Source organism: Bubalus kerabau, chromosome 4 (assembly GCF_029407905.1).
Source record: "Bubalus kerabau isolate K-KA32 ecotype Philippines breed swamp buffalo chromosome 4, PCC_UOA_SB_1v2, whole genome shotgun sequence".
Lineage (NCBI taxonomy): Eukaryota > Metazoa > Chordata > Mammalia > Artiodactyla > Bovidae > Bubalus > Bubalus kerabau.
Genome location: NC_073627.1, coordinates 12,690,581 through 12,717,990, shown reverse-complemented (window position 1 = coordinate 12,717,990; position 27,410 = coordinate 12,690,581). Strand labels below are relative to the sequence as shown.

At 59.5% G+C, this 27,410-nt stretch overlaps 1 protein-coding gene across 6 annotated transcripts in view; it reads right to left on the bottom strand.

Moving 5' to 3' along the window:
* Nucleotides 1-26,397, bottom strand: part of BAIAP2 (BAR/IMD domain containing adaptor protein 2) — a 63,904-nt gene extending 37,507 nt beyond the window's left edge. For all 6 annotated transcript variants that reach the window (XR_008712860.1, XR_008712861.1, XM_055575343.1 and 3 more), the window contains exons 1-3: nucleotides 26,214-26,397; nucleotides 11,735-11,810; nucleotides 10,127-10,213 (exon numbers count right to left, since the gene is read on the bottom strand). Coding sequence is in view for 4 of the 6 variants with exons in the window: in XM_055575343.1 (XP_055431318.1) it covers nucleotides 10,127-10,213; nucleotides 11,735-11,810; nucleotides 26,214-26,267 (217 nt within the window). In the remaining 2 variants the exon portion in view is untranslated. The remainder of the gene's footprint in view (nucleotides 1-10,126; nucleotides 10,214-11,734; nucleotides 11,811-26,213) is intronic.
* Nucleotides 26,398-27,410: the final 1,013 nt, after the last annotated feature.

Sequence of the window (27,410 nt, the reverse complement as noted above, 5' to 3'; positions counted from 1 at the left end):
AAGGGCAGGTGAAGGCAGGATGCAGGTGAGAAGTCCACTCCAGGCTGGCCTGGGGACGCCGTCCTGCACAGAGGCCTGTGGCCAGCATGGAACCACAGTGTGGGGCGACACGGTCCCGAGTGGGGACCCTCAGGGATGTGAAATGAACACAGCTCCCACTGCGGGGTCTAGTAAGTCCTCCAAGCGGCGTCTTGTCAGGAGGGTCCAGCAGGCACAGTCAGGTCCTGCTGTTAGGGTCTGACAGCAGGTGGACGTGATAGACTGTCAGCCACCTGCAGGGGAGGCTGGGACACATTCGGGCTCCCCGGCCAGGTGTGGCCGGCTCTGCCTGACGTGGAAGGGACCATGATGTAGCCTGACAGCCTCCTGGAGGGCACAGGAGCCAACCTGGCAGGCAGCCCCCAGCCTGTGGTGCCATCTCAGAACCATCTCTGTGAACAGAATCACCCGGCAACAGTCGCGAAGGTCCTTGGGGCCATGTGGCCCCTGCACTGCAATGACCCATGCGCAGGGACTGGCCACCTCACGCTGCTAAGCATGAGGCAGTTGTGGGCAAGTTGGCGGCATCGGCAGGAACCAGAAGAGGTAGCCGGGTCCCACAGGGCAAGTCTCCAAAGGTGGCATGGGATGGCCTGCCTCTGTTCTTCACTTGGGCAGCCAGGCATGGACAGCAGCCAAACGCTCAGAGGAGTGTTCAGGCCACACCTTAATCCAGTGACTCACTGCCAAACCTGGCCCAGTTTCAGGGGCAGGGGAGCCGCCTCCCGCCCCGAGGCCCCGCCCAGCAGGGAGCTCCTGCCCTCTCCTGGGCATCAGGACAGATCTGGGTACTCAGGGCGCCTGCAAGCATGAACATGCCTGGGTTCACAAACAAGCGGGCTCTTCAAAGGCAGAGAACACAACAGAGGCCTCAGGAGATGGTGAGGGCCAAACAAAACAGCTGCTCGGTCGCTGGCCCTCAGCTGCAGATGGACAAGATGGCCAGGCTGAGGCCCTGAGCACAGGCCCGGACAGTGGCTCTGGAGGGATGGGCCCGCCGTGAAACTCGGCCACACGCTGAGGAAACAGGGCTCCGGGCAGGCTGGGCCTTTGCTGCAAATGACGGCCTCATGTCAGCACTGACGGCCAGGAAAGCCTAGAGTGCTTGTGGGGGGTGTCACTTCAGCCTCCTGCACAGCCAGAGGAGCTAGCTGACCCCGTCTCACATGAACGATTCCAGCACAGAGCACCTGAGCCACCTGCCCATGTGTACACCCTGTGCCCAGAGCCCGGGTGCACGGGGACCCTGGCCTCCACCTCCCACTCCCGCCCGTGCTGGGCTCAGCCCCACTCTGCACAGTCACTTTGGGGAGCAGAGCCAGGGGCCTGGCTGCAGACGGCTGCCCAGTGGGCAGGACGTGCTCAGGTGTGCCAGCTCCCTGGGGGCTACTGTACATGGTGGCATGGCTGTCAGGGGGATGGGATGGCGGCCTCGCCTGCACAAAGAACCAGATCACAATCCGCAGGGGCACCCCCAGGAGCCAACACTGGGGAAGAAACCAGCAAGCAGGACAGACGCTGATTCTGCACAAGTGGACGTGAGGGTGGAACAGAGGGCCCGGAGGCCAGCCTGCCCACTGCCTGGACTGGGGGACCTGCGCTTGCAGCAGGGCTTAGGGACAGCTCGCACGGAGGCTGGGTGGAGAAGTGAGGAGGGGCCACTGTGCTCGCCCCAGGGGAGCAGTCACAGGGCATGGGTGAGACGCCATACCTGGTCTCTGCCAGCAGGGGACAGGCACTGGGGGGTCCCTACCTGCTCTCTCTGCTTTGACATGGTTGAGGGGCCCTGTTACTTAAAGTTTAAGGCAGCGGGAGAGCCTGGAGGGGACACGGCACTGCCGACAGTACCTAGGGCGGGATGGCTCCTGCACTGGCTGCCTCCAGGGCTAAAGGAGTTGACCCGGAGACCTGACCTCCCCGAGCCCACACCGGAGCACAGACCCGCGCTCTGCCTCAGTCTCCCCACCACGCTGGCATCTCAGGCTGGGAGGGGTGTCGGAGGGGTGGGACCAGCAAGGGGACACCTGCCCCCTCTACCCTGCAGCCTCCAGGCAGATGGAGAAGCAGGAGAAATGAATGTTTTCACTCTTAGATCTCAGCAACCCCCCAAATTCGTGGTCTATGAACTTGGAGCGTGAGCCTCCATGGAGCGCTGTGATTGGGGTCACCCTCTTGGCTCCCTGGCCTGGGGAAGGCACAGGTTTGGACACACCGGGGACTGGTTTAGAGCCTTGAACCCAGACGGCATACGCCTTCTGCCCTGAGCTGCTGAAAGCAATGAGGAGAGGGAGCAGATGGGGTCTTGGACCGAGGTACACAGATTAAAGACGTCATCCCCCGCCGCGGGAGGTCCCGGGCATGCCTGGACAGAGCAGGGAGGATGGCAGTCCGGGGACACGCCGACTGCAAGTGTGGGTGGCTGCCAGCGGGGGACAAGAGGGAGGTGAGGCGATGGGAAAGGCGGCCGTCTCGGCACCCTGGCTAAGCCACCTGCCTATCAAAGCCGATCCAGAGCCGAGTGGAGTGAGGATGAGAGGCCGTCTCCATTGTGAGGTCTGCGGCTACAGCCTCAGACCACCTTCCCGGCCGTTGGACCAAAGGTGGAGCAGCCACTCGCTCTCCACGGGGAAGGGGAACAAAGGGACAGCTGCCTGCTGCTCAGCTGCAGCACGGGGGCTGGGCTCTGACCTCTGACCTCCACGGGCCTCAGCCTTGCTCACAGCAGGAGACTGCACAGCGGAAGCCTCTGCCCCCGCAATGAGAGGTCCAGCTCCAGGGAGTACACTGCGATGCAAGTGTTGGGGGCACTGTGCTGCTCAAGATCCTTACTCTACACAGGAAGGACAAGGCACAGGGCTTGCAGGAAGATGAGGGGGTTCGGTCCACTCAGGGTTGGCATGGCTGAATCCCACAGCATCTTAGCAGGCTGCCAGCCCCGGGAGCAGAGCCTGAGCCCTACGTGGGAAAGAAAACGGCTCCTGCCCTTCGTGGGAAAGAAAAGGCAGGAAGAACCGGAAGAACGGGGCAGGGATTGACAGAGAAGGAGGGTGACCGGGAGTGGCCAGGGTGTCTGCCACTGCTTGGCTGGCAATCCCTGACCCCACAGCCGCCAGGGGCCACACCCAGAGGAACCCCGGCGGGAAGTGGGCCATGAGAAGGCAGACAAAGCCCCATCAAGATGATGTTCCTGGTCAGGAGCGCGGTGCCCAGCCCGGGATGCCGCCAGTGTGAACAGAGCTCCCTCCAGGCCGCCACCACACCTCGGCTGGGGCGCCGCTTCCCCAGAGGCACTCGCCCCTTGAGGGCTCTGGTTCGTCCCTGGCAAAGCAGAGGTTCCACACCTCTTCCCTCCCACCCAGAAGAGGAAGGTCTGTTGAGAAGAACGTGGTCAGAAACTGAGCTTTTCCCCAGGGTTGCAGACAGGAAGGGTGGAGGAAAACGAACTTGGCATGAAACAAAACAGGCTGAAAACAGGACTGGTGGGGACAGGGGTCCCCTCACAAAGTTCAGCTCGTCAGGAAAACGCAGCTGTGTGCAACTCGCAATTTACACGCTCGGTAACACAAAAACCACACAGAGAAACCAAGGAGCCCACCATCCCAGGGAGTAAGAGGGACACTTCTTTTACTTTACTAATTAAGAAGTGGAATTATTGAAGATCTGAACAGTTAGGAAGCTTGCACCCAGAATCAGAGAATAGTCAGGGAATAAAAGTTCTCTTCAAATGTTATAGACATCTATAAACATGGGCATGTGCCAGACCAAACAGCCTGCCGATGAACGTCCAAGATTCAGGATCATTCGGCATCAGCACAGGCCCCCTCCCTGGGGTCCTGATCAGCACTGGGGGAGGGGGAGCTCCTGCAGATGCCCAGGGCCATAGGCAGAGCCAATGGGACCAAGGAGCTGCCAAGAGCATGTTTCCTAAGCAACAGTTTCACTGTCGGATAGTGGCCAAAATGCACTACCGTACCCCATCCCTGCCACATTACAGCCACGAGCAAAGGGTCCCAAATCTGAAAATCTCTACCATTTCTACCAGAGTCTTCAAGCAGGGAGCAGAAGCAAGCAGTGCAGAAGGACCCGGAGTCCTTGGCTTTCTCAGCAGGTCACTGCAGGGCAGCCCCAGTGTAGGCACCCCCCTGGGCTGGATCACCCACCCCTGGTACATGGGTGCCCAGCACACCCCGAGCTGTAACCGGGTGCAACTGTCATTCTGCTATGTCCAAGATGCTGGTCCTGGGTTGGTCTTCCCCTCCCGTTCAGGAGCCAGGTGGACCAGAGCTGCTGCCTTGGCACCTGGGAGTGGGGTGGCCTGCAGGGCAGGACTCGCCCACACAGAGGAGGGCACGAGGGCACAGGAGGAGAAGGCAGTGGTGCCCAGCCTCACTCAGATGGGAGCACTGTGGATCATCACATGGGTCATGTGGGAGGACGGCGAGGCCAGGAAGGAGAGACCCAGGACGTGGCTGTTGTGGAACCGCGTGGAGGTCACCTGTGGTGGGCTTGGTTGGCATCACGGTCCCAAGGACCAGCTCGTTCAGAGCGGCAACCCCTCTAGCCCTCATTCCAGGGAATAAGCTGGGCACTGAACGAAAGGACCGAGAAACACACGGTGTTCGTCACATGTTCATGGAATATTCCTCAGCCGTGAAAGTGCAGCGCCTGCTGCTGCCAACGGGTGGATCCCAGTGCAGAGACAAGCAGGCTGCACAAACCCGGAGTCCCAGGGGCGAAGCCCCACCCCACCCTCAGCCTTGCTCCCCTCCTTGGCTCCAGGCTTTCCCACTCCTCCCAGGATGCCTCCTTCTCGTCCACCCTGCACTGGTGGACGTACCCTTGCTCCTGTCCTCCACCCCTCCTGGTGCCCTCGCTGTCCTCAGTTCGGGGCTGCAGCTTAACTCCAGCCCGTTATCCCTCCCATGGCCCCAGGAGGCCACATGCCTCCTCCACCCTTGGGATGCTTCGTTCTCCAGGCCCCCCGGGGCCCTCCCTCAACATACACACTGGAGCGATGTCTGGAAATTTCACAGCACCTACCCAAGGATAAGGACCTCAAAAGCTTCCAGGAGGGGAAAAACATAAAACTCACATTAAAAAAAAAAAAAGTCACCAAGGCACTGAAGACAGCAACACCGGGAGTCAGAGGAAAGGAAGCGATGCCTTCCAACTCTGAGGGGTGTGAACTTCCACCTGGAATTCTAAGCCATCAGCGTGAGACAGAAACATCTACAGACAGACATGCGTTCAGAAATATGTTTCCCCTTTTCCTGCTGAGGAACCACTAAAAAGAAGGATGGTCGCTCTAATTGAGGGAGTAAGACAGGACCCAGGATGCAGAAAATACAGTCCCAGGTTGGAGAAGGGTGTCCCATGCATGCACAGCCCAGCCACTGGCCCTGGGGGGGGGTGAGGGGGCTCCAGGAGGCAGGTTCTAAGATGGGGAGAAGCAGCCAGGTTAACGGGACCACCGCCAGCTGGGAGGAACCCCAGAGTGCAGTCTCGGGTTCTCGGGTTTGGGACTGAGTTCATGATTGCAAACTGACAACTATGCAGATGAAGACAGGCAATTATTACCTCTAGGAAAAACAAAGCTGTCAAAATAGTAATGAAAACCTATGGACCACAGTTCAGGAAAAAAAAAATATCACTCAACTGGACTTCATTAAAACTAAACATTTCTGTTCTAAAACTACTGTGACAAAAATGAAAGGCCAATGAGTCTGGGAGAAAATATTTGCAAAGTGTGTATCTGACAGAGCACTTCTACCTAGAATACAGAGAGAACTTTTACAACTCAATCAGAAGACAAAAACCCAACCAAAAAAGGGGGACAAAGACCTGAAGAGACACTTCACCAAAGAAGATAAACAGCAAACAGCACATGAAAGATGCCCGACATCATTAGTTCATTAGAGAAATGCGGATGTGGAAATGCCCCAAACTGGAAACAAGCCAAATGTCCATCAACAGAAGAACGTATAAACAATAGGGCATGTCCACACAGCGGAAACTACTCGTAGTGAAGGCAGGATGGTCTGGAGGTATGTGTAACACTGGGATGACTTTCAAAACAATCATGAGATAAAAGAGGCCAAACAGAGAGAGCACAGCACACCCTTCGTGAGTCTATTTAGAGAGACTCCAGCAAATGCACGCTAAGTCTCAGGGCAGAATGCATGGCAGTGGTTGTCTGGAATGGGGTGGGCTTGGAGCAAGAGAAGCAGGAGGTGTTCCCTGGGGCTGATCACTACCTGGGCAGGTGTGTGCTACCTGGGCAGATGTGCGCTCACGTCTGTCTCATCATGCTTCCATTTCAGACCTGCTGTCCGCTGTGCTGTGAGCAGACTGTTCTGAGCTGAGGATTCCTGCCAGTACCGTACAAAGGCTATATTGGGCACTGATTAAAGCAAAAGTTGTCATTGTTCTCTTGGGTGGGGAGAGAGGAGCAATATAAAAATGCTAAATCCAAATCCTCTAGAAAGATTCATTAAAAAATGTCCAAAATTAAACAGAAGAAACAGCACAAACTTGCCCGTTTACATGTATGGAAGCAAACACAGGCAGGCAACACGCACGGCTGAGACGTGGGCCTCAGGCGTGTGGGGGCAGGGGGACTGATTTTTAAACCCGGGTGTGTGCCGCTTTAATAAAAATTCAACCCCAACCGTGTGACTCAGCAGTTCCCCTTCCAGGGATATATGAAGTGTCCACACAGACATTTGTGCCGACTGCTGACACCAACAGCGTTGAAACTGGTCAAAATGTGGAAACAGCCCTGATGTTCATCAGCTGGGGAATGGAATGATATTCCCTTGTGTGGACAAGGGGGTCTCATTCAGCCATCAAGAGTGGAGCGGACACACGCTACAACACGGATGCACTTTGAAGACACGTTCGTCAACTCAAAGAAGCTGGAAACAAATGGGTTGCCACGGGTCAGTGCACGCTTTCTTCTGTATGAAATCGTCCAGGTAAAGCCACGGACACAGACTTCCAGGTCAGCGGCTTCCAGGGGCTGGGAGAGCAGGAGTGACGCTAACGAAGATGGCCTGCATTTCTGGGATGAAGAAAAGTTTGGGGATGAGACAGTTGTGATGGGTGCACACCTCCCTGAATATACTAAAATGCACAGAGTTGAACACTTTCAATGGTAACCGTATGGCACGTGAATTATGTCCTGATAAAGCTGTTACCTAAAGAAAAAATTGAGCGATGATGTGAGAAGAAAGGCACGCTGGTCTCTGCCTCCCCCTGCCCCCAACAACTTCCTGATATAGAGCTCCTAATCCCATTATCTCCTGGTGATAGCAACATCCTTTGTTCCAGAGGCAACTCTGCCTGGGCTCCTGGATGGGGGCTCGTCACCAGAAAGACCCAGACAGCGTCAGAAGTAGAGGCCCCACCCCATCCTCTGGGACAGGGGCTAGAGGCTGAGCTAACAACTGCTCATGCCTGGAAACTCCTTAAACACGGGGTTTGGAGAGCTTCCAGGGTGGTGGACACACCTATGTACTGGGAGGGTAGGGTACCCCAACTCCACAGGGACAAAGCTCCTGTGCTTGGCACCCTCCCAGACCTCGCCCTGGGCATCTGCTCCTCTGGCCGCTCACCTGGGTCCTTCATGATATCCTTAAGACAGTAAGCCTGCTCCTGAGTTCTGTGAGCTGTTCCAGCACAGAGCCAGACCCGAGGAGGGGGTGGTGGGAAGCCCATTCACAGCCAAATTGGACAGAAGTGTGGGGAACCGGGCACCCTCCACTCGTGCTGGCCTCGGGGTGAGTGAGGGGGGAGCAGTCTTTTGGGACAAGGGTCTGCACTGGCCCTGGGGAGACGGTGTCATAAGTGAGCTGAGCTGTGCGACCCCCGGCTGGCGTCCTCAGACACCGGAGGGCTCGCTGGTGCTGGAACGCCCACATCTGGTGTTAGAACTGTCTTGAGTGGAGGAAACAGGGTCTCCCCTTGGCTGGCGCATCCCTGGACACACACAGCGGGAACTCCCATTTGGTGATGGACCCCACGCACCACAAGCCCCTGGAGAGATTTCAAAAACCCACAAGTAAACCAGAAGTTCCAGGATTCAGGCTGGAGCCCAGAAAGTAAATTGAGTGGTGGGAGGAGGGACGCCCCTTCCGCAGCGCCCAGTGTGGCCCCGCCCCCTCCACGAGCCGACTTCACGGCAGGAGCCTGCCATCCGCTCCCCGGGCCTGCTGTACAACCCCCAAGGACTTCGACTTCGGGAAATTCGAGAATCGCATATAGATTCGCACATGTTCACCCTCACTATGGGGCCACGTGGGACTTGATCTCCCCATGGCAGACCCTCTCCTTCCGCACATGTGCGTGACCACAGGGAGAAGACACATGTCTCCCCCGGGCTGCCACAATCAACCATGATAAGAAAAGTGTCCCTCTCACAGACAGGAGTCATGTACAAACACACAGGCTCACACACAACACCCGAACTTCCTCTGAGGAACCACAGCTGGGAGGCCCAGGAGCACTAGGCGGGGCCCACAAGTGGCCTCTGAGCTCAGAGCCAGCTGGTTTACAGCCATGACTGGTCACCAAGGAGTTCAGGCCTCCATCCACCCAAACATCCAACACATCACCAGCCAGGCCCAGCCTGCAGGCCTGCCCACCAGTGGTGCCCTGGCCTGACGTCCAGGGCAGGTTGGCTCAGTGTCCTCAAGAGGCCACGAGAGTCCCTCTAGAGCTACAGAGGTCTTCCCTAGTGGCTTAGTTGGTAAAGAATAAGCCTGCAATGCAGGAGACCCCACTTTGATCCCTGGGTCAGGAGGATCCTCTGGAGAAGAAAATGGCAACCCACTTCAGTATTCTTGCCTGGAGAGTCCCAGGGACAGAAGAGCCTGGCAGGCTGTATAGTTCATGGGGTCTCGAGAGTCGAACACGACTTATCAACTGAACCGCCACCACCTAGAGCTACAGAGCTGGACACCAGCCAGCTCTCTGGACACTGATGAAAGGCCCACAGCCATGTGAGCAGAGCCCGGCCTCTGTGAGGAGTCTGGCCCCGGTCACTCATGCTGCCTGCCCTCGTCTCCACAGTCACCAGCCCCTGCTCCCAGCCCAGGAAGGTCCCGTAGTTGCTTTGGTTTTTACACTGGCCTCAGGGAAACCCAGATGCTGCTGTTGCTCTGCCAGGGTGGCAGTCAACACACCAGCACACCTGGCAGGCCTGCCAGGGACGGTGCTGGCTCAGGGCTGGGACAGTGGGGCCAGCCAGGCCACCGTGTCCTCAGACAAGGGAGTGGTGGAGGGCACCATAAAGCCCTGTGGTGGACCGGCACGGCTTTCAAGGCAGGATGGTGTGAGAAGTTTGAAGGTGGGCTGCTGGCGAGAGTGGGCGGGTTCTGCTGACGACCACGCAGTGGGCAAGACACAGGCACCTCTGGGAGCCAGAATGAATGGGCACACAGAGAGACCAGACGCCCTCCCACCTGCCAAGAACCGGGGGTTGCGCCGAGGAGCCCATGGCTCTTTACATCCCACACTGTGTGCCTCGATTATAAAAGAAATGTGAGCTGCTGTTGGAAACGTGTCAAACACAGAAAAAGTGGAAAGAAAAGAACCCCACCCAGAAACTCCACCTGTTAAGCTTCTGGGGTCTCCATCCATGAGATAAGCGTGCTCCCAGGGTATTTTTACAAAATCTGGTCAGACTATGCCATGGGTTTGTATCTTTTCTTGCTCATTTTTATACCAGAAATGTTTCCCCACACCATCAAAGGCCATTATCTGAATCCACCTTTTCACATGGCTCCCCTATGCCAGCCAATTCAAGTTTTGCCACAAACACCTATAAACGTGGATCTGCCTGTCCCCTCGTCCCCACACCACGCTTGTAAGGGGACCTGGAGAGGCCTGGTGCACCCTATGCACCCCACAGCCCTCACTAGCTCCAAGGACAACAGTCTGTCTATCAGTTTAGGAAGTCTTTTCTTACTGGACAGGGAAGACACGATCCCAATTGAAAGAAGGGCCAGACACAGGGCGGGTCCCTGATCTGCCTGGGGACATCTGACTTCAGGACCTTTGGGGTCTCTGCCACGGTTCAGAGTCTTACCGAGTTCTTTGGAGCCCTGGCTCTCGCTGGCCAGCTCGCCCATCTTCACCAGGGCGTCAAAATAGCCTTTGGCAGCATATGTCACACCTGAGAGAGGAGAGGAGGGAGTGGTTACTTCCCTCGCAAGGAAATTACCACCTGCGGCACCTACTCAGCCGCCCTGCCCGCCTGCCATGCAGCCGGCTCTCCTGCGCCCAGCAAGCTCCAGCCGGGGCAGGACCTCCACCCGTCTCTTGTTGATGTCCTCTTTTCCCAATGCTGAGAGCACCTTCTCTAAGGACACAGTGTACCACTCAGGTCCAGAGCTAATCCAGTCAAATTACAGGGTGCGCCCTGACCACGAGGCCTGGTGTCCCTGACGAGACGAGCACCGACCTCCAGCTGGAGACCTGTGAAGTTGATTCGACAGGAAGACCCCCCCCACAGCCAGCCTGGGCTGAGGAGGACTCTGACAACATCCTCCGTCTCAGAGCTGAGCCGTGCAAGTGGGGGTGAGTCACACACTCAAATCAGGCTAAAGGCAGCATGGCTGGGGGTGGGGGGTGGGGCCTCACACACCACTTCCCACGGCAACTTCTGCTCAAGCCAGAGGTGGACCTGACTTTGCGGGGGATTTGGACGGCAAGCTCCAGGCCAGCTGACTTCCTGGGACCAAGCCCGGGGGGCTGCTGCCTGGGGCGGAGCTTCCTTCAGGAACTCAGAGACCCTTCAAAACCTTGGGTGTTCCCACAAACCCCTTCATCGGACGAGCACCCCCACACCGCCCTTCAGGCTGCAAGGAGGACGAGGGCACCTCCAGAGTGGGGCTGTGGGGAGCATCCACCATACCTACAGTTTCTAATCCGCTTTCTCTAGAACCCAGTTAGGGGCTTATAACTGGGATCTCAATCAAATTTTATTTCGGTAGTTTTCAATTAAGTACACGCAGTCTGCTCTGCAGCCCGGGAGCTCGTGTGGGCCCCAAGCCCCAGGGGCTGAAGTGCCCGCTGCTGAGCAGGGTGGGCTCCTTGGAAGAAACAACAGGAAAGCCTAGCAGGTCCCGGCCTAGCCTTGGAGGGGCCGAGGGCCGTTGAGGGGCTCCATCCTTTGGGGAGGTCCAGGAAAATGGAGGGGAGGACACCTTCAGACCTCCTCCCACCCCAGTCCACGCAGAACTCATGGGGGGGTCCCCCGGTGAGGACGGAGCGGCCCAGAAGGAGGCACGTGCCTCACATCCAAGCAGCCAGGGCGTGTGAGCAGGAGCCCCCAGGCGGGCCGTGATGGGTTCCCCGAAGGCCGTCGACCTGTGTGGCTGAGAGTGAAGTGACGTCACTCCGAGAGAAAGCCCACAGGGGTGAGACATGTCCTTGGTTGTTCCTTTCAGAAAATAAACTGCCATCAGCCTGAAATGTGCTGGCTGACCTGCCCACTTCTAGAGTTGGCCCCATGTCCACGGTGTGCACAGAACATCACAGGCTTCCGTGGTGCGGCACCTACGGCATACACCCTCGCTCAGCCACATCGGGCTTCTGGAAAACATCTTCGTCCCTCCGTCATCAGGGCCCGTGAAGCAGTCTACCTGCTCGGGCATCCTCACTCCCACCCGCAGGCCAGGGACCCCAGCCTCACCTGCCAGTGCCTTCTCGTAGTTCTTGCCCATGGCGATGAAGTTCCGCAGGCTGGGGTTGAACTGCTCCATGATGGTCTGGAAGAGAGCAGAGAACAGCATTAGGGGCAAGGCACCTGGCTTCTTGGAGGCCTGAATGATGAGGGAAAAATCATGCAGGCATCACACATGGGTCAAGCCCATGAAGCCACAGCCGGGCTTCGGGTCCAAACCACAGCTTGGTCCCTGTTGAATGTCCTCTGGCAAGTGACGTTCCAGAGCCTCAGTACCAACACCTGTACAGTGGGGGAAAGGCCAGAACCTGCTCTGTTGGGGCCTGGCAGATCAAACAAGTGAGCATGCGCAGGACGCGTGGGGCCGCACCCGGCATATAGCTGGCGCTCAGACACGCTGTGCTGAGGAGCCATTACCCCGTCTGGCAGGGCTGAGTCAGTGAGGAAGGCCCCCCAGCAGGCCACACACAAAAGGCTCATCGCCGCCTGGAGCCCCCTCCCACCACGATCTTCACTCAACACATCAATTACCAAACATCAGCTCTGATTAGAGCAATGCTCAGCCTGATTGCAAACACCGCACGATGAATAAGCCAGCAGCTCTGGATCCGCGCACCCGATGGACTCAAGTCTTGGTGCCAATAGCACCAGTTCTTAGATTGAAGAAATCAGATTTTCACTGAGAAGGCCAAATAAATGTTTTAATTACAAGGCATAAAAACAGGCGCACACAAACAACAGCCAAATGTGAGCTCCACGGGGTAATGTGCCCTGACGGTTGGGTGCCAGCCCCCGCCGGTAAGAACACCGCAAGGGAAAACCCCGTCTCAGCCACATCCCACATCTCCGGGTCAGTTATCGTGATGTGCGTCTGATCTTCGCTGAGGGTAAGAGACAAACGCCGCCAGGGAGGGGAAGTCGCCTGGCCCTGTGGGCAGACCATGGAGGCCCAGGTGCTTCTGCATGAACATGGGCAGTGCCAGCCCCTGCTCACCTGGCACACGGGCAGTCCCAGCCCCGCTCTCCTTCGTGCTCCTGGCCCTCAGTCAGCGGGACCAACACAGATTCCAAGAAGGGCTGTGGGGTCACACCCGACGTGTGCCCCAATTCACAGGGCAGGTGCACCCTCCTTTCTGGACATGGCAAAGGGGTGGGCACCTGCCATGTGCTGCACCAGGGCTGAGGCACACGGGGGACGCAGCAGTGACCCCAGAGGACAAAGTCCTGGGAGGGGAGACAGGCCCACGTCACACATGGGCAGGATCCCATGCCCAGAGAACAGGAGAGAAGGACTCAGCTCAGCCGGAAGGGACACCGGGGAGAGAAGCATGTTGTTGAGAGAGGAGGGCTTCAGGCAGGAGCATGCAAAGGCCCCGAGGCCAGGGCCTGCTGGGGTGAGGCACAGGATGGCAGGAGCCAGGGAAAGGGTGGTGGGAGGGAAGAACAGGCAGAAGTGGTGCAGTAATGGCCAACCCCCCGCCTCACAACCCGTGGTGGGGACGCCTCTTTCCCCAAGCAGGATGGGAAGCCAAGGGTCTATCCGAAACATTTCAAAAGGAAATGTACCCCCTGGCTGCTCCAAGGAGACCAGATCATAGCCAAGACTGCTCAGACGCAGGCGACCCCTCAGAGCTGCTCAGAAACCTAAGAGGTGAAGGTTCAGTGGAAAGCTGGCCCCATCACGAGGGACGGAGCTCAGTGGTCTGGAGACCACTCTGGGGGAGAACCTGAGTCTAGATTCATCCAACCCGAGGAGGGCCTGGGAGTCAGGGCAGGGTGTCAGGTACCAGGCAGTGGACAACGGACTGGCGTCCAGGAAGGCTGCAGAGGGGCCCCAGGTTAGACTGCCGAGGGTGCACGCACAGGCTGGCTGAGCCCTCCGCCTCGCTGCTCAACGCCACCCAAACCTGTGTTGGGGCAGAGAAGTGCTGGCGGGTGCATGTGTTTGCCTGTTCAAAAGAAACGGACCTGAAGTAGAGTATAGACCTGGTGAGGGTAGCTTCTGACCCCGATTCTGTGCTCCAGACGTGCACACGTGTATGCGTGTGTGTGTGCAGTTTCAGTGTAAGATGTGTGTCTCACTGCAGTGATAGGCACGGGGCTGAGACAGGGACCCCGGGTGGGGGCCTGTGAGAGCCAACCCAGGGCGCAGAACTCTAGGACCACCCCCAGGGCAGAAGAGGCGGCTCCGCAGCTCCCACCAGAGCCCCACACACCCTGAGTGATGGCAGCACACAGCCTGCGGCCGCCCACACCCGCCAGTGACACGCGGGCACAGCGGCCAGGTTTCGCTTCCTCAGTGCAGCAGCTGAGCTCATGCACGGGGAATGTGGGTGCGAGGGGGCAGGGCAGGAGGGGCGCTGCGGTGCCGGCCAGGCCACCTGGGCAGGGCACTGCCTGGTCACATGGGTGCCGCTGACTCGCCTGCCTGAGGCAGGGGCAGAGACGTGAACGCTGCGGGGCTGGGGAAGCAGGAGGCCCTCCCGCTCTGGCCGAAGAACTGTCCTTCCTTCCAGCTCCTCACAGACACCGCCCTGGTGGGAGAGCGGGCTTCCAGCTGCCTCCAGGTCACTGAGTGCTCAGAACTGCGACCACCAGACACAGGTCAGGTCCAAGACCGCCTTGTCTGGAAGGACCCTGGAGGCCTGAGAAGGGCCTGCCCCTCTGGTGGGGCTCCTCCCCATGGGGCCTTTCCTCTGAGAGGGGGCCCTCTCAGAGCCTGAGCCCAAGGCTGTACCAGGGCTCGGGCAGATGCACTTGGACCCAGGAGGCCATGCTGTGCCCAGGCCCGTGACAGGCCCAAACCCACCCTCAGAGACCTGCAGTGGGGCCCTGGCACCCCGACTGCAAGTGAGCGCTCCCCTAACTAGGGGCCTGGGCAGCCCCTCCACACATCGCAGGGCCCCGGAGGGGCAAGTCAGAGGCCGACAGAGGCCCGGTGAGCAGGCCAGGGAGGCCCAGGGGCTCCGCTACCTGTTACTTTCTCGGAAGTGAGGGAACTTTGGTGTCGTTCTGGGGGACTTCACTGGAAAGATGGAGGGAGTTGAGAGTCAAACCCACAGCACATGCCGGGACTGGAGAAGGGAGCTCGCTTCCTTACTGACGCCAAAGGACGTGTGCAACAGAAGCCCAACCCAGGAGAGCGGCCTCCTCGCACACACCTCTCTGTACCACGAGGCCAACCTCACGCCTGTTGTGGAACTCGGGTGAGCTCAGGAGAGGCCCTGCACCGAGACCACTTCCCTGCAGCCAGGACGGAGACCCAGCGACATGAGCAATGACCAGCGCCTTCTGCAAACTCACGCCTGTGCTGTGCAAGTGAAACCAAACCCCTTCAAGTGTGGCGCTGTGGCACACAGTGACTGGGCCTGCCCCCCTCGCAGGGGTCCTGGGCTGAGCGCCATGCTCAGAGCCAGCATCTTCTTTCACTTACCTCCCTGGCTGGCTCAGGATCTATGAGGGGCCAGAGGGAAACGGGGATTGCCACCCCACTGCACACACGCTCCAGAAGGGTCAGGGAGAGGAGGGGGTCCCTGCCAGAGACACTTGAGAGCTTGGCGCAGTTCCTGGTGGCCCTCTTACCAAGATGTCACACAGTCCATGTACTTGCCACCCTGCGGTCCCAGGAATCCAGGCCTTAAGGCAAATCTCCAAGGCAGGGTCAGCCCCGCCCCGCCCCGGGGCCCCCAGCCCTGCATTTCTACGGGCATCAGTGGGAGGGGCCAGGCCCGGCTGCATGGGCAGCGTTGGCAGGTCCCTCGCGGCCTTCCTGCCCGGCTGGCTCCTGGGCATCCCAGTGCCTGTGCAGTGACACCCGTTTTGGCTGACTTGGGTCACAGATCTGCCCGGCCAGTGAGGACACAGGGCAGCTGCACAGCCCCGTCTCCACCTTGGGGTCACGAGGAATGAGGGAGCTCTGCCAAGGGACTGTGCTCCGGCTCTGCCCGCGCCCAGGGTCCCCTGCTCGCCATCCTGGCGATCCCGTTTATCCCTCAGCTCTTGCTCCTGGCGACAAACCCCTCCGGAACTTTCCTGGCAGGACCGCGACAAACAAAGAGCAAAGCTCCTCTGCTGAAACAGGAAAGTGACGTGCCTCCTGTTTCCCCTCCAGTTCTCGTGCAGTCTAGGAAGATGGGTCCGGGGGTCCACCTGTGCCCAGCGTACATGTGCACGTGTGTGCACGCGTGGGTGTCTGCTTGTGTGCCACGGCCAAGCCAGGCTGCACCCTCCCTACACGCTCAACCTTTGGAAGGACAAACTCAGGGGACGAGACCACACTGGACTCCACCTATGGCCTGGGGAGAGGTGGCCTTACACCCTCATCACCCTGAGTCCTCAATGGACTGGTGATGGGTGTTGCGGTCCACTTTACGGATGACAGAAGAAGGTTGAGGGAGGCTAAGAGCCCGTCTTCTGGGTCCTGGTAGAGCCAGTCCTGGCTTCAATGCAGGCTGGCCACACAACCCGGCTGTCCCACTCTCCATACAGGCCTTGGTGTTCTCCGGACGGGTCGCCAAGGCAGGCAGGATAGAACCAGGTGCCACCTGGCAACTCAGCCTGCGCCGGGCTCCCTCAGGAGCCACGTTCTAGCAACGTAAGGGCAGAGGCTGATGCCAGGACACCTGGTGCCTCATCCACTCGCCCCGAGGGGCCTGGCTGCCTCACTACTGCCGACCACCGGACCCACGCCCCACCTCTGTCACAGGCGCAACAGGCGCTAGCTTCGGGCCAACAGCTCGCACCCAGTGGGGCGCCACCATCCACCTCTGCTGGGGGAGCTGGCGGCACTCCTCAAAGGGGGCTGTCCTCGCCTGAAGCCGCTGCCCCCCTCAAGGAGCACTGACCGCGTGAGGCTCTGGGCAGAGGGCCCGGCTCATGCTGAAGGAGGGGTGGGGTGAGAGGGGCACGAAGGATCACCCTCCTGAGACACAGAGTCTGGCATCTCGGGGCAGCGCTGCGTGACTCCCGCCTGTGCCCCGCTATGATAACTGGGACCTCTGTCCTGGGGACCTTCCTCAAAGGAAGGAAGCCAACTGGGGAAGTTCCGAGAGTGCTGGGAGGGTTTCCTGGAGGAGGCGGGTCTTGAGCTGGAGCTTTCTTGGCTCCAGCCACAGAGAAGAGGACAACAGGTTTGCACTTGAGAAACTGAGCGGACGCGGCTGCTTCCACTTCCACATGAAATGGCCTGAGGGGTGAGGATGGGAGAGTCAAAGCTGCCAGTGGCTGCAGAAAAGGCCGCAAAGGAACAAGAACACACCAAACTGTGCTCCACAGCGGCTGGTTTCACTGTAACGGCCCCAGGCTCCCCGCCCCCATGTCCAAGAGATGCCCCACAGACAAGAGCCCCCACCTGACATGCGCATTCTCAGCCCAACAACCTCCAGCGAGGACACGGGCCAAGGTCCCCGAGGGCAGGGAGCGGCCAAGCTCGCCACAGCCTCCACAGGAGGGCGCATGCGAGAGGACCCGGTCTTAGGGACCAAGGCACCTGGGTTGCCCAGTAGCAAAACGGAGTTTCTCAGCCTCCGCCAGCTTCCGGGGAAGTCACCAGCATTAGAAAAAAGTGACAACTTGTGTCTTGGGCACTGAGCCCAGAGTGACACCGGGGAACACAGTGGCCTCCCATGAGGAGGGACCAAGGGGCAGGTATCCCTTCCCATTGCCCCTGTGGGCCCTGCGCCTCGGGCTAGGCGATACCAGGAGAGAGACAAACAGGCCAATTCTCCTGGTCCGAGTCCGAGGGTGGGGGAACAGCATGGGCCACGCAAGTTGAGGAAGGAGCAGCCAAGCTCCCAGGGCCCCCCAAGTCCCCCACTCCCTGCAGGGACCAGGCGCCATCACTGACTCCTGGGGCTGAGGATGCCCAGCTCTCACCCCAGCTCTCTCTTAGGACCTGGATCCTCAGATGCCTCCAGCCTGAGCCCTCCTGGAACAGGTCCCGGGGGCAGGAAGCCGTAAGTGGGCTCAGGGTGGGGAAGGGGTCCAGTGAACACTGACTGGGGACTGTCCCACTGGGAGGGCCACCGCCACAGGAACTGGACAAATCCATTAGACCAGGAGTCGCAGAGCAGGGTCCAAACACAGGACCCTCCAGCCCAGCCACCTCCTTCCTATCCAGAGGTACCTCTGGCCGGTCCTGACTTCAGTGGGGCAGGGCCCTGTAGGCCCCAGACATCTTCCAGCATCCAGGCCCAGCCATACCTGCCCCACCTGCTCGGCCTGGCCCCAGGGCACATGCCTTCCACTCTTTCTGTCCCAGGTCAGTGCTAAGCTGGAGCTCAGGCTCCCCTAGTAACTTTCATGGCAAAGCCAGCATGCTCCTGAGAAAGTCCTCACGGTGTCAAGAACTGAGGGCTGCCATCTGACTAACATGGAAAACCTTCAGGGGCTGGAAACACACAGCTCCCTGTGATTCAGACAGTAGCACCCAGGCCGACTCCTAGGTACCAGCCTGCTGCACCTTGGGGTGGCGGCCCCATGACTGCCTGGTGTCAGGGACTGAATTCCAGCCCCCCCCCCCAACTAAAGATTCATGTGTTAGGCCTAACCCCACCATCTCATTGTAAAGATGCCCTCCAAAGACAATCACCAGAGACAATGCAGGTAAAAACGAGGTCATGGGGATGGACCCCAACTGCACAGAACTAGGCCTTCTTAGGAAAGATCAGGACACAGACACACAGGGGGACGACCACGTGAGGACGCAGGCAGGAGTCCGCCTCCACGGCCCAGGAGAGGGCCCACGGGAGGAACTGCCCTGCCCACACCTGGATCCCGGCCTCCAGGCTTCAGAGGAGCTGCACCTGTCTGTTGTTCAAGCACACGTGGTGCTTTGTCTGGCAGCCTGAGCAGACCCGACGGCTGGACCAATCCCTGCTTGCCCTGTGAAGACTCAGCCGTCAGTTCTCTTATTGTCTGGTTACTGCTTGACTGGTTAGAACATTCCAGGGCTGCTGACCTGTCCTTGTCCCCGGGAAGGCTCTGATCCGAGTTTCACAAGGCTGGGCTCCTTGCTGGACGAGGAACCTCGATGAGCAAGCAACGACACAGCCCCAGACACTCTGGAGCTGTTCTCTTGCTTCCTGCCTCCCTCCGCTGGGTGGAATGAGCCAGCCCAGAAGGCTGTCGTGCTGGCGGGAACACAGGCCCCTCGGCACTCGGGAACTCAGAAGGCAACAACAGAGGCCTTGCCTGGGCCTCCCTGCCCTCACCATGGACTACTTGCTTCTCCAAGAACTTTCCATCCTGAAAGCCTAATGCTCCCTGTGGCCAGGAAGGGTTCTCTGCTCCAGCTAATTGTGAAAGAGAAAACGGTGGCACAGAAGCTGAAGATCCTCACCTGAAGCCCAAAGGACTCCCAAGTGGGAAAACAAAACAGGTTTGAAGCCACAGGGTAGGCCTGGCTCCAGCTCGGGCTCAGCCGAGCACCCGGGCTGGGCTGGGACACGCCGCTTCACATCTCTGAGGCTCCTCCACCCGTTGGGATGGCCAGGGCCCCTCGTGGAGCAGTGTAGAGATAAACAAGGTCACACACCACTCCCAGCATGGTACCTGGACAGAGTGACCCTCTGAAGGCTCTTCACACGATCATTCAGAATTACCAGCCAACTGCAAAACCCCAGGTGGCCACAGCACCTCCCCCAGCAGAGCCAGAATGAGAGGAGCGTGTGAGACCATCTGGGCCCCAGTAGCCAACCTCACAGTCTCCTGCCTGGTGGGATCTGTGCAAGAAGCCTGCAACCAGGCCTCCTGCCTGGACTGGACTGCGGCCCTTGGCTGCCTCCCAGCTGTGACTAGCAAGGTCCTGGATCCCCAAGGGCAGGGCTGGCCATGGCCTGAGCGCCATCAGTCCCCTGGAGTGCAAACGACATGACTTCCGTGGGAGGGGCAGGAAGGAAGAAATGGAGGTGTGGACAACAGATCACTTCTGCCAGGCTGTCCTCCAGGTCAGAGGGGGCTCCACTGGCCCCAGAGTGGGCTCAGCGGAGCAGTGGGTGTACAGAGACCCCTGGTTCCCTCCACCTGGGCCACATCAGCGACACTTCGGCCTTCACTACACCCCCTTCTTTGAACAGCCCCGCTGGAAACAACAAAGGCCACTCTGGCTCAGCAGGTAAGCTCTGCCCACGCTTGGCTCCTAGAGACACAAACGCCCTGCTGGATGAAAGTCTAGCTCCCAGGGGTGGGGGCACGCCCTCTCTCCTACCAAGCTCCCACCCCCATTCTGCAAGATGTCGACTTCTTTCACAGCACAGACACCTGTGAGATCCTAGCAAGTTTCACAGCCTGTTACGTGTGTGTCGTCACTCACACAGGCCCGCCTGATGGCTGTCCCCAGCTTGGCTGAGCGGGGACATTACGTCCACACACCACTCAGCGACTAAGAAGGAACGGAGATCCTGGCTATCATGGGGGAAACTTCTCAAATCAAGGAACAAAATGTCAGCAACGAAAGTGGCAGAACAAGAGTCTGAGAGCTTGGAAGGAACCCCCCCACCCCGCCATGACCAACACCTGGAGGGCCAGAGATGGGGCCCGGCAGATGCTCTGACCCCAATGACTGTGAGCTGAACCAAAGCTCCTTAGAGTCAGACTTTGAATCCGAAGAGGTATTAGGAAAATCTTGCCAATTTATTTCATGTACATTTGACATAGAACTTTTAAAACATCTGTCCAAATAATTCTAAAAGAACTGTTTCACAACTAGAAAACCAATTTCCCAAGCAAGAAAAAGGCACTCTGTTCCAACTGGCGGCCCCGACTCCTCCTTGTGGTCCAACCTCTCCCAGCGCCTCACAACTCAGGGTACTCGTCATAGAGGACACATGGCCTTCTCACACACACCCCGAGGGTTTGCAGGAGGCCCTTTGGCTGTTCACCTCACAGCCCAGGGTGTCAGAGTGTCAGGACAGGCTCTACCAGCCCCCGCTCAGCCCCTGGAGCTGCAAGGGAAGCCTGGAGGGATCCAGGCCCATCCTGGTCACTGTGCACACCCCACCAGCGAGGCTGCGCACGGCCAGAGACAGGGGGGAAGAGGCAGGAGTGCCCGAATGTCCCGCAGGCGTGGAAGACCAGACAAGACTTCCAAGGAGACTTCCAAGGCTCCTGCGATGAAACTTGGGAGGAGAGGCCAGGGGCAGCTGGAGGTGCCAACCTGAGACCCCGCTGCCCTGGGCAGACAGAAAGGGGTCCTGTTGACACCCACTGGACACTGAGACGCAGGTGCAGATCCCCTGCCTGTCCCCAAGGTGCGCAAGGTCACCTCTGAGAGACAGGATGCCCTGGCTCTCAGCATGGCCTGGCTGCACACCACCAGCTGTCCCTTGGCCCCCAGGACACGGCGGCACCAGGTGCTTCTGGCTAACACCCTGGCCCACCTTCAGGCCCTGAGAAGGGACATGAGCTTGCCACCGCCTCCAGAACCTCCAGGGGTCCTGGGCTACTGCCTGTGGAGCAAACAGCTGAGAGACCAGACCCACGACCGAGATGGTCACAGCGATGCACACACGGGGGCCCCAGAACCAGAAATGAGGCTCAGCCACTTCCAAGCACTGACACACACATGCCAGCCATACTTCCAGGCGGGGGGCCCCCCCACAGTCAGGAGCCACGTGGCTCCTAAGTCACCACACCTGGCTGCTTGACAGCATGTCAGGTGGGGACAGAAGGATTTTCCCCAGTAAGAGAGGCCTGGGCACCAACCTCCGCCCAGGCCCGCCTGCTGCTGGAGCCCCTGGGTGCAGACCCTTGGGCGCCCCACCTCTCTGGTCGGGGCCCCTTGTGTTATTTCACAGCCGTGCAGTGCCATCAGGACCAGGATGAATCAGAGCAGGGGCGGGGGGAGGGCAGGGGAGGCAGGTGCGGGCACGGTCCACGCCTGCCTGTAATTACCAGGGCCGCAGGCTGCAGACAGTAGCGGAGCGCTGACAGCCCCACTGGGCACCTGGTGCAGGGTGTCCAGTGGGCATAGGCCTGCACCGTAATGAGGACAGCCTCTCCATCCCAAGGCATCAAGAGAAACCACCTGGGCACAGAGGCCACACAGGATGGGCCCTGGCGCGGTGCACGTAAGGGCTGAGAAAAGAGAATGGCAGGCAGGTAGCCAACCGGTGGCCCAGGGCACCCCCACCAGATCGTGGCTCAGGTGTAGCTGCCCTTGGAGAGCAACACCAGTCCCAGAAGCCATGCAAGAATGAGGGGGGACCACCGAGCGACAAGGGCAGCCCTGTCTGCCAACCCTCCGTCCTACGCAGGGCTCCCCTGAGCAGGACCTACTCCTGCAAACTAGGGGTGGGGAGTGCCAGGTGGGCCTTGGGCTCCCTGCCAGCCTGCCTTCCTGCTCAGGAGGGGACAGGGTCCTCTGCTCAGCGGCCAGTCCTCCCCTGAAAGGCCCCCGAATCTGGGCAGCCCAGCCAGCACCACCTGTGCTGGGGAGGGACGGAGGGAGGCAGAAGGACCTCTAGGCCCTCAGTGAGCTTCAGGAACCTAAAATCAGGTGGCAACAACAAGCACACACGCGGCTCCCATGGCAGCCCCCACTGACGCCCCGAGAGCCCTGGGCAGCGCCCGGAGCCTCAAGTGCACATGGTCTGTCCCATGAGCCAAGGAGCCTCCCCAACAAAAGACACATTCTCCAGGCGAGACCAGTGGGGATGGCAGTGCAGGCAAAGCACTCCTGGCCTGCGAGGAACTCTGCAGCGCCACCACGCCCTGGGCCCCCTCCTTTATGGCCATTAGCAAACACCAGCAAGGTCCAGCCGCAAGGGTCCTGTGCCGAGGGGCCCACAACCTCAGGACCGTGACCTGGGCACAAACAGCTGCTGAAGCCGGTGGCCCAGAATCAGCGCAACAGAGAAAGCACCCTTCGCTGCCCGGGCTACTCCAGGGGATCGGAGATGCGCTGCCGCCGCCACACAGGTGGTGGCGAATGGGCTGCACGCTGCATGGACGGCTCAGTCTACTCGGACAGCAAGCCCCACGTCTTATTGGAAGATGCTACCTCCACAGGGTACCCTGAGGTGCCTCTATAGCAAAATGAAGTCCCACATGCATGCACACACAAACTCACCTGGACACAGAATACTTGTGAATACACAAACACGTACATGCATGGGCTTGAACTCACACCTGTCTGCACGGACAACATATGCACGCATGTTCCTGCGCACATAAGCACACACAGAGCCTCAGGTCTGCTGCCAGCACGCATTTCTGTTGCTAAGGAAGCGCCTGTCAGAGCATCCACTTCACCACGCTCAACTGCGAGCCCATGGAGCCCTGTCCATGCTGGGTGCCAGGCTCCTGATGGCAGCCAAGAGTTCCGTGTGACTGCTGAGCAGTGGAAGGGGTTCTGAGGTAGGCAGCAGAGAACCTGGGGCCTCCTGCTTTCCCCTGCTCCTCTAAACACCGGGAGGAGGGTGACGGGCAAGGCCTGGCCAGCAGTGGGCTCTGACCTACACAGGTGGGCTCCCTTCTGCCAGCGCTGATGCCCACCACCTTGCACTAGCAGTATGAAACCTGACGGGACTCCAGTTGCAGGAATCTACTGGCCACAGCTGTCTTCACAGGACAGATGCAACAAGCTTCCCCACAACGGCCGGAGAGTGAGGACCACCAGACAGCCTCTGGTGACACAAGCCTAAGGCCCACGACACCCTGAACAGCCATGCCTGAGGCCTTCCTAGGGACTTTCTTCGCCAAAGTCTGTGCCCATCTTCCCACGTCCTCAGGATAGGATGGAGGTCTGTGGGGCTCTTCCTCCACAAGGTGCCAGAGCCAGCGCTCTCCACGGTCACAAGGTTGCCTGGAGCCAGGGCTTCTCATGAGACATAGGACCATGAAAAAACCACCAACCTGAGAATCACTCCCTGGAGCTGAAGACTAAGATCAATTGCTAAAGAAAGCCCTCTTGCTGCAGCACGTGGGGACATTTGGAGGCCTCTCCCAAGAGAAATGTAATTTGGGCTTAATTCTCAGAGGCAGATCCCCACCCTGCAATTCTGTCTCTTGTCCCAGGCAATCACCTAGGGCTGCCTGTAGTCCCATCACGAGGGGCCCAGCCCAGGCTCTACCCCAGGAAGCCCCCAGAGAGCTTCAGTCCCTGTCCCTCGGCCCAGGGTCCAAGGGTAAACTCTCAGTGAATGTCATTTCCTGCCCCTTCATCTTCCATGAAATTCCCCGAGGACACAGCTCCCACGGGAAGTGGGCCACGAGAAGAGAGATTAAATCCTGAGATTCGGATTCTTCCAGGGAGGAGAAGCAAAAGTGGACATTTTATTCTCGCGTCTGTAATCAGCAAGGCCAAGGCCGGCTGTCCCCGCTGTTCCCTTCTCTGCCAAGGCAAACACCACTTAGAACTGCAGCTGATACGACAGGGGCCAAAGCAAACAGCTGAGCTGTAGCTCAGGGTGACGCCGAGCAGGGCCACATCCTTGCCACTCTCCCACAAGTCACCAAACCAGGCACAGAGTTAGGGTGGAGGACCAGCCAGACTGGCCGGGGTCTCCACACAGCAGCTTTGGCTGTGTCCTGAGCATGCCTCGTGTTGGCTGGATTCTGCCCAGCCAGTGTGCCAAACTTACCCAACCTGTCCTGGCTCTGCTGTGGAACCCGAGCTCCCCAGTGACGAGCCACAAATCGTAAGAGAGCCACACCACAGCCGCAGAGTGGCAGGGGAGCACCACCCACAAGCCCACCTGTCCACTGGCCCCGCAGCCTCAACTGGCCAAGAGAGTGTAAGACACCCAGCACTGTGGACGCCCACTTCCTGAGGTGTCTAACCTGAAAGTCCCTGGTCTCGGCCACACCTTCCCATAGGAGCTCAGTCATCAGCTGACCGGTGAGCACAGAACGCAGACTAGCTTGCTGAACGTGTGCCCCAAACCCCCAAACACTCAGATCCTAATAGTTTTCTGCCGACAGATTTCACTCCAGACGTGCAAACACATCTTTGCTTCCTCCAGAAGCTGCTCCGCTGGAACAGCATGCCTGACTGCTCCGTTCTAAGAGTTTTATTAAGACCGACCATGGGGTTCCCCAGAGCAAAGCCACGCCACGCACTCCCTCTTAATTTTGGCCATTAAAGTTCCTGTCTAATGGTTTCGGAGAAGAAGCAGGGAAAAGAGGGGAAAAAAGACCAAGACTGGCACTTCTCTTCCACCCCCTGCAATAATGAGCAAGTGGAAATGAAACTAATGACTAATAATTTAATAAATCTCCCTCCCTGACAACCATTTACAGAGCAACAGGACCAAAAAGCGTATGCCACTGACTCTCGTGATACAAACATAAAAACCCCAGAGGCTGTTCCTTTTACGTGCTGCTTCCTCGTCAGTCTCCACTCCTGTTTACCAGCAGCTCCAACATGGCTTCAGAACTGACTTAGTCCACCCTGACCCGGCCTCCAGATTCTTCCAGGTGACCTAGCTGCAACTTTAAAAACCTTTATTAGCAGCTAGGATTGACTGCGGCCGCGCTGGACTCCAGCTGAAGGCTCAGGGCCCATCAGAGGCCTCCCTCCGCGCAAAGAGGGCTTGGCAGGCCGCTGGCTAAGGAGGCACAGCGTAGTTGTTTAACACAATTAGAAACTGTTGCTCTGCCAGCGCGCTGCAATCCCACTCCGCCGCCATGAACCAGCCGCCGCCGCCTAAATATCAACTCCGAAACCCCTCGGCCCCTCGCGTAACCCCCAGACACAGTTTTGAAACAGAGCCCGGCTTTGTACGAGGCCCGCGTGGACCGCCCAGGGCACGACTCTCCCGTGAGGAAATGCTGCCTGGAACAGCCCTGAGCCTCCGGAGCCTGGCTCTGTGCTGGTGGGGGTGGGGGTCCAAACCGAGAAAATGGATGCTAAGAAAAGGAAACTCGGGTGTCTGCCAACGTGCACAGCGGCGCAAAACCGGCCCCGGGCGGGGGCGGCAAGGGTCCGGCGGGCTGCCGGCGCTCCGACACACGCCCGCGTTCCGCACCGGGGGCTGAGAGCCGACTCCTCACACATCAGAAGCAGAGGCGGGCGCGCCAGCCTCCCACACAATTAGTCTTCTCCCTCCGCGGTTACATAAGATGACGGATTATCTGTCTACCCATCGAACCTGCCCGCGCGCGACCTCCCACCCGGCCACATCCACCGAGAAGGAGTTGTGGAAAGGGAAAGCCTGTTGAGAAAAAAGTGCCCTAGGCTTGCGTAACCGTGCCCGGTGGGGCCACCACGGGGCGCAGGGCGACGGGCAGCCGTGGCCCCGGACCCCCGCAGACCTCGGACTCCGCAGTCCGCACACCTACTCAACTCGGGTCCGAAGGCTCCGGCCCCCGCGCACGCGGAAGACTCACGGAAGGGCGCGCGGGGGCAGCAAGAGGCTGTCGGGGCAAGCGGACCCGAGCGAACCTCTGCCGGTCCGGCGCTGGGTCTCCGCGACAGCGCCGGTAAGACCCCCGAGGGCCCAGGGTCCGCCCCGGGAGGGCGCGAGGGCGTGTGTGGCGCGTAGCTCACCTTGTAGACATTTTCCGTGAGCCGGTGCATCTCCTCCGAGCGAGACAGTGACATGGTGCTGGTCCGGCTGCACCACTGACCAAACCAGGGGCGCAAGTAGCGGCGACTGCGGAAGCGACGAGGAAACCTGACAAACAGCGCACGGAACCGCACCAGGAGCGCGGCACCCAGCCGGCGGCCTCCTTTATAGTCGACTAGGCCCCGCCCCCTAGAGGCCCCGCCTCCCGCGCGCCCGCCCCCGCCGCACCCGGATCACCACCCCCGGCCTCCCGCCCCCGCCCAGCCGCTGCTGCTAGGCAACCGACAGGCCCCGCCCCCGCGCCGTCTTTCCCATTGGTGAATTCCGAAGACTGGGGAAAGGGGCGGGGACAAGGGCGGGGTTTGTGGGCCGGCAGCAAGGAGCGATTGGCCCGTGGCGCCGTCGATCGCGGGGGAGGAGGCGGAGGCGCGGCGCGGGCTGGGGCCCTGGGAACAGCCTGGGGGGCCGGGGCGACAGCAGTGCTGGGGGCGGGGAGGCGGAGGCGGGGTGGCGCAGGAAGAAGGGAGCAGAAATCGGGTGGGGGCGGGACGCCGGCCGCGAACGCGCGTGGGGGAGGCACTCCGCAAAGTGGCGAGTCAGGGAGGCCGCGTCTTGGGCGCCGCTCCCCCGAAAGCGGTCGGGATCAGGCGTCCGCACTGGGCAACAGAGGTCCCTGAACGCTCGGACACTTCCTGGGGAAGGGGGCGGGGGCAAGGGTAAGGACTCGGTGAAGGAGGATGAGAGGCTGGCGTGCTGTCCCAAGGGTCCAGCCTCTACCGGGCACTTTCGGAGGTAAGTCCGGTGGGTGGCTGCGAGCCCTGGGCCGGCTCTTCCGGGGAGGGAGGACCCTGAAACGGGTCTCGGGGAGGGAGGACCCTGGGGAAGACCCTAGAGAGGGGTGGACCCTGGGGAAAGACCCTGGGAGGGGTGCATCGTGAGGGGGGGGCCCTTAGGGCTGGGATTCTAGGGAGGGCAGAGCCCTGGGTTTCAGAGAAGTACTCTGCTAGAGAGGGGTTTTGGGGGTGCGGATTCTGGAAGGGGTGGAGGAGGGATGGGGAAAGTATCCTGTGGTGAGGATTGAGGGGCACTCAGAGAAAGAGGACCCTTGTGATGGTGGAAGAAGATCTTCCTTGAGGGGTAGTTTCCTTGGGGAGAGGAAACTCAGGGAAGGGGAGGGG